At 44.3% G+C, this 11,638-nt stretch overlaps 1 protein-coding gene across 3 annotated transcripts in view; it reads left to right on the top strand.

The window, feature by feature from the left end:
* Nucleotides 1-71: 71 nt before the first annotated feature.
* The window catches only part of DCAF5 (DDB1 and CUL4 associated factor 5), a 78,011-nt gene continuing 66,444 nt past the window's right edge, over nucleotides 72-11,638 (top strand). Inside the window, exons 1-2 of one of the 3 annotated variants that reach the window (XM_075030479.1) lie at nucleotides 72-334; nucleotides 11,091-11,234. In XM_075030479.1, coding sequence (XP_074886580.1) covers nucleotides 121-334; nucleotides 11,091-11,234 — 358 coding nt within the window. In that variant the 5' untranslated portion in view covers nucleotides 72-120. Of the gene's footprint in view, nucleotides 335-2,021; nucleotides 2,042-3,164; nucleotides 3,505-11,090; nucleotides 11,235-11,638 lie in introns of those variants that run through there. The other 2 variants (XM_075030481.1, XM_075030480.1) reach the window with 2 other exon arrangements.

Below are 11,638 nucleotides of genomic sequence, written 5' to 3'. Positions count from 1 at the left end.
CATGGCTGGCTAAAGAAAAATCATCATAACCATAACAAGGGGGGAAGCGGGGGAGGGGAGGCGGCGGCGGGGGAAGGGGCGGCGGGGGAAGGAGCGGCGGGGAGCGGCGCAGGCGGCAGCATGAAGAGGAGAGGCGGCCGGGGGGGCAGCATGCGGTCGGTGGTGGGGTTCCTGTCCCAGCGGGGCTTGGAGGGGGACCCCCTGCTCACCCAGGACTTCCAGCGGAGACGCCTGCGGGGCTGCAGGAACCTCTACAAGAAGGACCTCCTGGGCCACTTCGGCTGTGTCAATGCCATTGAATTCTCCAACAATGGAGGCCAGTGGCTGGTCTCAGGTAAAGCGAACGCTCCCCGTCCCTCGCCCCCTCCCGCCACCCCCTCCCCAGAAAGCTGCTTCCTCCTCCTCCTCCTCCTCCTCGGCCGCCTCCCCCGCGGCCCGGGGGGAGGGGAGCCGCGGCGGCGCTCAGAGTCGTTTCTCAAACCCACCGATGCCCGGGAATAATGTTTCCCAAGTAGGGATCTAAAATGGTTGACAGGTTTTAAATTCTACTATTATTGGGAGGGAGGGGGAGCCCTGGACAAAGTTTTCACGAGAGTGTTTCCAGGGCGCCGGGGGTGGAAGCTGGGGGTGCCCCTTTATTTGATGGTTTGCGTGTTTCGCCCCTTAAAAGGGGATTTTATTATTTTGGGGGGGGGGGGGGACAACGACGACGAGGAAGGGGAAACAACCCCGCGGCGTGCATTGTGGGCGCCGGGTGACATTTGTCAGCGCCGTGGCCCGGGCCGGCTCAGCAGGGGATGGGCGGGGGTCAGCGGTCGCTGCCGGCGGGCGGGCGGGGGTCCCGCCCGGTGTCGGGCGGGGAACCGGGTCGGTTTTTTTGAGGGACCGGTCACTTTGGGACCACCAGCCCCCCCAAACCCCAATCTTATTTTGGGGGAGGGGAGTAGGGTTTTGTTTTGTTCCTCCCCTTCTTCCCCTCGCAGGGCGCGTTTGGGGAGGGGGGGATCATGTTCGTGGGGATGTTTTTTGGGTTCAAGTCCCCCGTCGTCGTCCCCCCGTTGCCCGGGGCTGAGGAAGCCATGGGGGGGGGGATGCTGTCAGGTAGGAGGGAGGCGAGGGCTTGACATCAGCTGCGACACCGAGGACGGGGAAAGGCTCTGCACCCTCTTCCCCCCAGCCGGGGAGGGGCTGCGGGGCTCGGCGGCCGGCTGCCCGCCTTCCCCCCCCACCCCAGCAGCGCTTGGCGCAGGTGCCTCTTCCTCCTTCCCCGCCTCCGGGCTCGGAGGGGCGGCGGGGGAAGGAGGCAACTTCAGGCCGGGGCCTGGCCGGGCGCTGCTAGGCCGCGCTCTCCTCGGGCGGCTCTTAGCGACAGGCCGGGCAATCGAGGGCCTATCCCGCCCGCGGCGGGGCACGGCGCGGCGCCCCGAGGGCTCGGGCCTCGGGGTGGCCGCGGCGCCCCGCTCCCGCCGAGCCGGGGGACCCCGCGCCCCGCTGCGAGGGGGCAGAGCCCTTCGGGGCGGCGGGGAGACGGCTGCCAGCCCGGGAGGGGCTGCCCCCGCCGCGCCCGCCCCGGGGGCGGACAGGCCGCGGAGCGCAGTGTCCATTGCAGGCCGCGGGCGGGGGGCGTCGCGTCCCGGCCCTTGGGGAGGGGGGGAAGCGGGCCGGAGGGAGCGACCCCCCTTCCCCTGCCCTCCGGCGGGCCGGGGCTGCCGACAGCTCCCTCCCCCGGGGCCGGGCTGCGGCGGGGAGGGCCCGTTCCCTGTCGTGCGGGGCAACAGCCCCCGGGGGAATTGCAGAGCTCCTTGGCATCAGGCCGCGGCAGCTTTGTTGAGAGTGGTCTCCCCGCTTGCAAGAGGGTAATGGCCCAGTTACCAGCCAAGGCGTGGAGGAGGGGCGAGAGGGTCTCGGTTTTGCTTGGCCACCCTCTGGTGGGCTGTAAATAGAGACAGGGGCTGCTGAGGAAGGCGACGGGGGCACGGCTGAGCGGGCTGCTGTTGCCTTGCCGTGGCGTCTGGGCAGAGGCGGCCTCTGTCACACAAAGGTATCAGTAGTAACTCCAGAAATAACAGGGGGATTCAATAAAAAGTTATTACGGCTGTTCGGTTACCTTTAAGCAGGGCAGAATAAAAACACCTTATAAACATAGAGTGGAAGCTGATACACTGAGACCTTCCTAAATTTAACTTTCTTACCTGAAGAAACTTACACTTTAAGTCCAGTGATTTCCAGAATAAGTGCCCATGAAGGATCTTAGTTTTACTGTCAGGGATTCTTTTATCTATCTACACATGCAACTTTTGAGATACTCATCCATTTATCTTGCGGGGATATATATATATACACACTTGTACATGCACATATATAGGTATATACACGTGTGTGTTGGAAGGGAATGCTGGTTCCTCTATTCTAAACTTCCCAGATGTGCTAGAGTTGGCATGCTAGTTTGTACTGGTCCTTCTCCAGTAGTAAGTAGAGCTGTATATTTCTACTTATAAAGTGCTACGGAGAGCTCAAGTGCATCTGTTGTTGCTTTTTTATTTTCCATAATAAGTGATGGAAACACCATCAGTATTTTCTGTTCTTCTTGCTTGAGAAAGCCTCAGGTCTTGTCATGTCATTGATGCACTTACCTATGTTGACATCCGTTCTTAAGGTGGAAACATAAAAAGTTGAGGGCTAGAAGGGAGTTTTAAGAATTAATTTTGTCCAAACTGCCTGAGTCAAGGTAGGTGCAGTGAGAGAATGGAGGCAGATTTCCCATCAAGTGGACATCTAAAGAAGCGTACGTAAAAGGAAGGCTTTCAAATGATGTCCACTTTTCAATTTCCTAACTTCTCATAAAACTACAGAATGTTTAAAGGGGGTAAGCTTTTCCTCCATATGCAGGAGATAAATGGTACTAGAGTTCTACCCTCCTAAATTTCATGAAATGACTAGGAAGCAAGTGAGGGGGAAAAAAAAAAGGCAGGGGTGGGAAGAGGATGCTTAAGTTCCATGTGTTAGCAATGCACAAAGATGGGATAATTAAGAACAGACTACCTTAAATCTGACCTTGTATTGATGTCCTGAGAAAATGAAGAGCTCTAATTATGGTAACTGTTTTTAACGAAGTTTTACATTATCTGTGACTGTAAGATCTAGAATACTTTATGTGATACAGCAACAGCAGGCAGGTGCTTTGTTCTTCAGTCAAGAATAAGAAATTAAAAGGTGAAAGATTCATGGATGGTCTGTTAAATTTCATGCCATTATAAGCCCAGGCTTCATTAAAATTACACTCAAACCACTCCTTTTTTTAAGGTCATACTTAATCTTGAAACTCTGAGAAATAGCAAAAGCAGAAAAAAACAGAAAGAGAGCTCAGATGAAAGATAAAGGAAGAGTAAAAGCTGCCTCTAGTTTGAAGTTTTCTGAAGCTTCAGAAGTCTTCCAAATGCAGATAAAGCCTTAGAATAGATGGCATGTGGGTCTCTCCTCCCTCGAAATAGTCAGCATGCTGAGGTATGGATGAGATGTTAGATGCTTCCGTCTGCACTTACAGCAGCTAAGAGAGTTGATGGGGATATTGGAGTGTGTGAAAAGGAAGAGTGCAAGCGGCCTTTTCAGTTGTTCAGTCTTGGTTAATATGTATATTCTTAACCTAGAGGGGTCTGCTTCAGCTAATGGACTTGTTAACAACTTAGACCTTGTTTTAGAGCTGGTTTAAGTACAGCTTATACAGTGCATTCATAGTGGCTATACTGATGCCATTTAAATGCTAGCCTGCATCCAGATTTGTGCTGCATTGGCTGGAATGCTTTTCTTGGGTATGTGTCCCGCATTATTTTTTTTTTTTAATGTATCTCCCAGAAGCAAGTCTGTAAGGCTAATGATTACTGTTTCAGTAAACATTTCAAACTGCTTAAACAGGGTTTGTATTACAGTTCCAGATAGTTTTCCTGTTAGGATTTTGGAGAGCGCTTCAGTGTAGACAAGCCTCAGCAGGCCTTCTGAAAGCATGTTTGAAACATTTTCGTATCTTAACTTCTTTAAATCTTGTATTGGAGATTACACATTTAATAGTAATTAATTTGGTTCCTCACCATGTTTTCAAGTAAAAAATTTGAGGTCAACAAGTTGGATTGGGGGCCAGTCTTTAAGCTTTTGCTGTACCTGTGTGGAACTCAACAGTGTCACTTTAGAGAGGGGGAGAAAGAGAGAGAGACTAATGTTTTGGGGCAGGAGTGCTAGCAGAAGGGACAGGCATAAGGTCAAGAATTAAAGAAAACTAAGAGAAATGAAAGGAGGAGGTGGATACTCAGGAGAACATGCAATGTGACAAGTAGAAAAGACCTATCTGTAGAATGACACAAGGGGAGAGGAAAGCTTAACCTGTAAGAAATGTGTAAGTGGGCTGAAATTAGTTAAAACTAGCTGCTGGATGGAGTTGAAAGATTTTATTGGACAAAATAGGTCTTTGCAACGTTTCATATACTAGGTGGTGATATTTTTCTCTTAATAGTTTGAGAAACACATGACTGTCCATGCATGGAAATTATGTTTACCATGCAATGATATGCAACTGACTTCTTCCCTCAGATATGCCAAGCATCTCTTTCTGCAGTTTAGCTTATTAAGAATCATCTTTACTTAGTCTATGTAACAGGCTTTCTTTCTCCCATCCTCAAGTTTGGTGGATATATTTTCCTGTTTGTTTATCTGACTGTCATTTTTCATGCCTGCTATCTTTTACAAACATGAGTATCTTTATCAGAACCTCCCAGCTTTTTTTTTTTTTCCCTACTTTAAACTGCACTTTCAAGATAACTTCTGGGAAGTACTGTAATCTGAGGCTTACTTAATCCATGCATATGTTCTTTTTCTCTTGGCTTCTTTTTCCCTCACCAGATAATGCAAAAATTAATAGCTCTTCTATGATTGTAAATTTGTAGGGATGCAAGAAAGTACTGGAAATTCACCTGTCATTTGGTTGCCATGTAAATCTGAAGGAGCATGAGCCTAAAACAGGGGAATGAGGTGACTTTAGCAAAGGTAGTGGAATATTACTTCTGAAGTAAGGGGATTGTGTATCAAGTATGTTCTAAAGAATGGCAGTCTTGATCTTAGTCTTTTTGTATCAAGCAGAATTCTGTGTGAGGAGGGATCTTAGCTCCAGTTACTATGTGATGTTTTCATAAATGTTTGAGAAATTATAAAATTTAAAGATGATACCAGGAAAGGCAGCAATAATTTTAGGAGATAGGAGTTGAATTTAAAGTTAATTAATAGACATTACCTGGAAAAAAATGTCATGTGGTTTGACAGGGACAAGTGCAAACTACAGCATGTAAATAGAAATGGTCAACTCTACAAATACGCTATGGAGACTAGACCATAGTCATGTAAAGAGGATCCAAATGTGATAGTAGATCACAACATAAATATCAGACGTGATAAAGCATGTGAAGTAATCCTGCTTTATTTGGTGCTGTTGGGGCCTCAGATAGAGCCCTGTACTCAATTTTGGGCACTGTACTTTGAGAAAGGTATGACCAAACTAGAGAAAGTTTAGAAGAGGGTATGAAGAATAATCAGAGGTCTAGAAAAATTAAAGACTGAAAGAAAGGGGTCCACTTGGTCTACAGAAAGAAAAGCTGAGTAGAGATGCAAATCTTAAGATGCATAAAAGTGGTTTTAATTATTATTACATAAAGTTGTTAAACTCTTCTTTGTCCACTGCGAATAGGACAAAGAAATGGTCTTAAATTATAGGAAGAAAGATTTTAGGATGCTGTTTGATCCTATACTTCCACTTCATCCTGTAGTTCATTCACTTATTTTTCCTCTCTGTTGTTTGTAAAGTGGCATTTTTAAAGGTTAAAGCTGGTATGATGGAAGCATCTGAACGGGGGGAAGGAATAGGGAGGGAGAGGTTGGTTGTCCAGCAGTTGATTTTCTGTCAGGTCACCTTCTTTAACCTACTCATCCTCTGGCTGCATCACCACTGAATTCAATGGGAGGGAAAATAGCAGGAGCACATGGCAAGGGGGAGTGGGATTATATGTAATGTCAAACTGCACCCTTGGGCTAGATATTAGGATAATCTGCCTAATGGCAAGGATAATGAAGCACCGAAATAGGCTGCCTAAGGAGGGTGTGAAATCTACCTCGGTGTTTTTTTTTAAGAACAAACTAGACACACATCTACTGGGAATAATTCTGACACAGTCTGGCCTTTTGCCCATGGCCAGGGGTCAACTAAGCGATCAACTTCTTGAAATACCATCCGATCAGACTTTCTGTGATTCATGCAACTTCTTGAGTAGAAACAAGCAATAAGATTAATCTTTTATGTTATGATTTAGAAGTCTTGCCCATTTGCCATGTAGGTTCTTCAGTGACTGGACCTGGTATATGGGAGACAAAGAGGAGTAGCAGTCTTGAGCTTTGTCCACAATCAGCAAAGTTGATACGCTTTAAAACTGCAGTTTTTAAGTCCTAACTGGTGTGATTTTTGAAGTGCTTCTGTTAGCACACATGAACTCAAGCGTGTTTCATGAGCTACGCAGATACTGTTTAGACTAGATTTGCTTTTGGCAAGGGTATCTTCTGGCCCACTTTGAACCATTTTAGGACTAATAAGAACAGCCCTGGACTACAGTTAGACCACTGTTACTGTGAGGTAGACTTTTATTCCAAATTTAATTGTGTATAAATTTAGTGATTACCTATTTAGAAGATAACCAGATCAGGAAACTTTTTGGGGAAGAACTAGTCCAAAAGCAGGGTGAAACTAGAATGCTTTGGTTTAGGAACGGTGAAGGCAGTGAACTGTTGTGCTGAAATATATGCCATGCTGAGTCATTTGGGACCTGTTCAGTTATCTAGAATAGGCATATTCTACCTATAGTGTTTGTGCTACTTAAAAAAAGACCCCAAACCACCCCACCCCCCCCCAAATCCAAATCCAAAACGCAAAAGAAATAACCTGGGGGGGGGGGGGTAACCCTGTTTGTTTGTTTTTCCCCCAAATCTTGGGGTATACAGCATGCACAAACCATTCTGAAGCGAGCAAACTGTGAAGACAAGGCATTTTTAATTCTTCAGGGAGGTCCACTTCGGGTCCACAGGAGCTAGAAGATTGTCAAGGGTGAACACAAAGTGTTTGTCTAGTTAAGAATCTTTTCCAGGATAGCTATCCCAAGATCTGAAATGCAAGCTTTCTTTTTAGGTATGTTCTGTTAAATATCTTCTGGGTAGAATTCCTTAATCTTGCCTGTGTCTCATCAACATTAGTCAGAAGGCCCAAAGCATTAACAAAGTCTTCCAGTGACTTGGGGCAGGGAAGAAAGGTGTGTTTGTGTATTTTTCTTTCATGTGTGCTTGTAAAAAAAAAAAATTGGAATACTGCTCTTCTCTACATCAAGAGTAATATGGGAAGGTGATAAAATTTCCAGCCTCTCTGACCACAAATACTTCTTTGGCGTGACTTCTCTTCCTGCTGCACTTTGGTTTTGAATGTGGAAGCAGGTTTGACCCATAATGAACACTGAAGTACTTGACTAATTAAATCTTTCAAAATGTGGTTCCTTTTTTGAAAGTAACTATAGAATGGCATTGTATGATTCTTAGCTGGGTCACACAAACTTTTACTTTTCAAATTGTCAGTCATGCAGTCCTAAACAGAATCAGCAAAATAAGATGGAAGTGAAGCTATTTCCACCTTGAAGATGTCAAACTTGCTGCTTCTGACACCATGAACTGAAAAATTACAAATTCAACACTTTATGCGGGGCTTTAATTTCTAGAAAATCCACATGTGGAGCCTTGGTGGCTAAGGTATTTTCATATGAGGCCATATATCCAGGTTTTGCAGGTGTGTAGTAAACCTGTTGCTGTTGATATATGCTCTGTATCATGTCAAGAACATACCCTTGCCATACACATAGTTACTCTCTTTGGAGAGGATTACAGAGTTATCAGAAGTTTGTGCAGTGGGTCCAGTGCTTTTTGAAAAGCGTTGAGTGGCTTCTGCTTCACATGTTGTAGAATCGGTGTACGTGCACAATAAATCCACCATAAATTGAAAGCATTTTAATTAATCTGTATTCACTGATCAGCTGTACAAAATGAATGCTATAGGCCTGGAGTTTCCTGTAATTCTCAGACTTGTAACTTATGTTGCATGATGTGCATGCACTTTGTGTCTGACGAATCGTGTAAAAGCTCTATATATTACATTTTCTTTCCTGTCTCCCTGTATACCTCTCCACACACATGTGCCTCCCTCCTTTCTTCCCTCTTTTCTAAGAGTCAGGTTTTGGTAGTGGAGATTGCATTTGCTGGTTCACACCTCTCCTGGTTTCAGTCATGTAAGAGTTGACTTTTCTTGGGTATATTTGCCTGTGACTTAATACTTCTTTTTCTTTTGTATGAGAATGTAGAGACTGGTAAAGTGTCTTTCTGCCACAAATCCTCTGTGACTGGACACATTGGTAAGGCTTTTTCTTTCTGGTGGAACTGGCCTTAAGTCAGAAGTGTTTCTGGAATAGTTGAATTGGAGTTAGAAGGGAGCACTCTTCCAGTCCAGTTAACATTATAATTTTATTAAACTTTTCTGTCTCAGTGGGGTATGAGAGGAATAAAACTGAGGCATGAAACATGTGTAGAAGTTCTCAAAGACAAGTATGTGCAAGACAATACATAGATAGAGAAGGGACAGGGTTGCATGAGTGTGGGGAGCATTTAAAAGCTCCTAAACTGTGGAACATGTGCCACCACAAAGACAGAGTTCTCAGGCTGCTGTAGTGTTGGGCCTCAATAATGATGCCCTTTGTACCAAAGTTTTACGGAGATCTGGGTGTCTGGGAAGAGAGAGACATTTGGGTTCGGTAGGAAGAGTTGTTTCTAAGCTGGAGGCAGAGGAAGCAGGCACTAAGGTGTAGAAACTTGTAAAAAGAAGGTAGTGGCAACTTTAACACTGTCAAAGATTTTTCTGCACAGGTTGCAATTTATCCGATTCCTACCATACTGTATGTGTGCTGGAAACCACAGTAACGTTTGTTGTCTTTGGATATCTTCATTGTTTTTGTTTGTATCTGGACTAGGTGGGTAATGGAAATGAGTATGAGTTTGCTGTTAGAGTGAGACACCTAGATGGCTGTGCCATCAGGTAGGAGGATGTGTAGACTTACTGCAGTGGTTTTGCAAATTGGTTTGCTATGCTAACAATTAGCAACAGTATGGTATTATATTTTGCCCTGAAAAGTCTTTTACAGGAGTCTTGAAAGACAGTAAATGTAGTCTGATAGAAGCAATATTGGTGTTCACCAGCCTCAAATGTTGCTTAAATTGTTTGCCAGGTAGTGATAACATTAAGACCTGGCTGTTGGCAGCTTTGGAAAGTAACTGCTTTAAATGTGACAATCACTTCTTGATTTTAGTGTGACTAACGTGGTCATATGTTTCAGCAGTCATGTATTTCTGTTTATCCTTATTACTAGCTCATGTGCAATCACTAGGGTGCAAATACAACTTTCTCCTATTTCTAGACAGAAAGGAATCTAAGCTCCCATTAGTTTAGTTGACCATAAATTATTGTGAGTTTTTCTGGACCCATCACATTTGACTCTTATTCCCAGTAGTTATCAAATGCATCACGAATCTTTTTATCATGTGTTCTTGTTTGCTCTGTAAAGTACAAAATCAGGAGGAGGAATACACAATTATTCATGGAGCATGGGTAAGCATAACATGCAGCCGTACTGTCTATCAAAGTGATTGTCATAAAATCTGTTAGGAGACTTAAAGGCTGAGAGACTGTTAACTTAAAGGATGTTTGACATAACTCAGTTCCATGGGAAAACTTCTTAATAGCATCATATGATGTAAAAAGTTTTAAGAAATCTGATTAACAGTAGTCATGAATTCTGTTTATGCATTTACCTCTTCTTGAAGTAAACTGCAGACGAATTAATTTCAGTTTCCTTTTGTCTCTGTTTCATGCCTTTTTCCTTTTGGATAGCAGCTCAGAAGGAGCCGAGTTTATGCTTTTGATTGTGCAAAGAAGCAGTAAAATGTTTTAACTGAATTCAGCATGTTTCTAGTGGCACTTTTGACTTGTGATGCCATTCTCTTTCATTTGTTATTAAAGACAGATACCAAAAATATTTTGAGTCTGACTTCAAGAAGCTTTATTCAGATTTTTACAGGCATTCAAAATTGATATTGAGAGTAGTGTCTAATACAATAGTATCTTGAATTTTTTTCTCTTCATAATAAACAATAGTTTAATACAACTGAAGCATGAACAGAGTCTAATATTTGTTATATCTGTGTATTTACCAGACAGAGAAGGAGGCACTTAAATATATTTGGGCATAGAGCTCTGAACTGAGAACTGCACCTAGGCAAGCAATTAGAAGCACAGCAAGCTGTAAAGCAAAAGAGTCGAACTTCTTTTTCCCAGTTATTCTCTTTGTCAGGAGTTCACCTTACAAATGTTGGTCTTAACCTTTACAGATCTCGAAGCATGACATAATTGTGCATGCTGAAGACTTCTGAATGCTTCTGTAAAATGTTTTTATGGCCGCATGTCAGTCCTGTAGCCAACCTATGCTATGAAGGCTTTGCAAAGACTGCTAGAGGAGATACAGTTGTCGGTGAAAGGGAGGAAAAAAGCTCCTGTTTTATGAATAACATAAGTGATGCTGGCGACAAGGAGTTGCTGTAGAAGCATTTTGCCAACATGCTTATGTTAATTTGGCATGTAATTCTTCTACAGCTTGCCACAGAATTTACATACCAGTAAAATTCTGAGTCTCCAGGTTGCTTTAGGTTGTCACTGTGTTGGCAGAACAGCAGCCTTTTAATTCAAACTTTTCCTGCTGATTCCTCTGTTTTCGTTAATACTAATTAAATACCTGACTGCATGGCATTTTAATGTAAATGTGTGTCTATATATCCAAACCCTTGCGAGGTATAATTTTTTAATGCTAATTGGGGTTTCGGCAAAGCCTTTTATGAATAACTATAGAGTTAAATAACTTGTCTGTCATCAATTTACACATGGCTCAGGCAGTAATGCACATTTCCTTTCTGTCTTTTAGGAGGGGATGACCGCCGGGTCTTACTTTGGCATATGGAAGAAGCCATCCACTCAAGAGTCAAACCAGTTCAGCTGAAAGGGGAGCATCACTCTAATATCTTCTGCCTAGCTTTCAACAGTGGCAATACAAAAGTGTTCTCTGGAGGTAAGGAGGGAAGAGCACCCTGATTTCACAAGGGTTTGCACTGTGAATGCCTTAGAGTAGAAGCCATGAGCAAGATCCTGCCACACATGAAAGGTCTTTTCCCAGTCCCTTAAGGATCTGGAAGGTGTCCTTAATCAGCAGCTGAAGGTTCTTTGGGAACAAGGGAATCTTTAGGTAGCACAACATTTGCAATTTTGTCATGCTTTTCCTTTCCCAAGCCCTGGTGTAAGCGCATCATGTCTTGAGCTGTCAGGAGAATCCTGGGTCCAATCTGCCCCCACTTGTGCCACAGACTGTGGAACATGGTCTGTGTTATTCCCTCTTAGCTGTACTGAGAGCAAACCCTGCATCCTCTTTGGCACTCAAGCCTGATGCTTGAAAATCTGTGCTGCTCCTAGGTGATT

This window comes from Buteo buteo, chromosome 6 (assembly GCF_964188355.1).
Source record: "Buteo buteo chromosome 6, bButBut1.hap1.1, whole genome shotgun sequence".
Lineage (NCBI taxonomy): Eukaryota > Metazoa > Chordata > Aves > Accipitriformes > Accipitridae > Buteo > Buteo buteo.
This window is presented reverse-complemented; position numbering and strand designations above follow the sequence as displayed.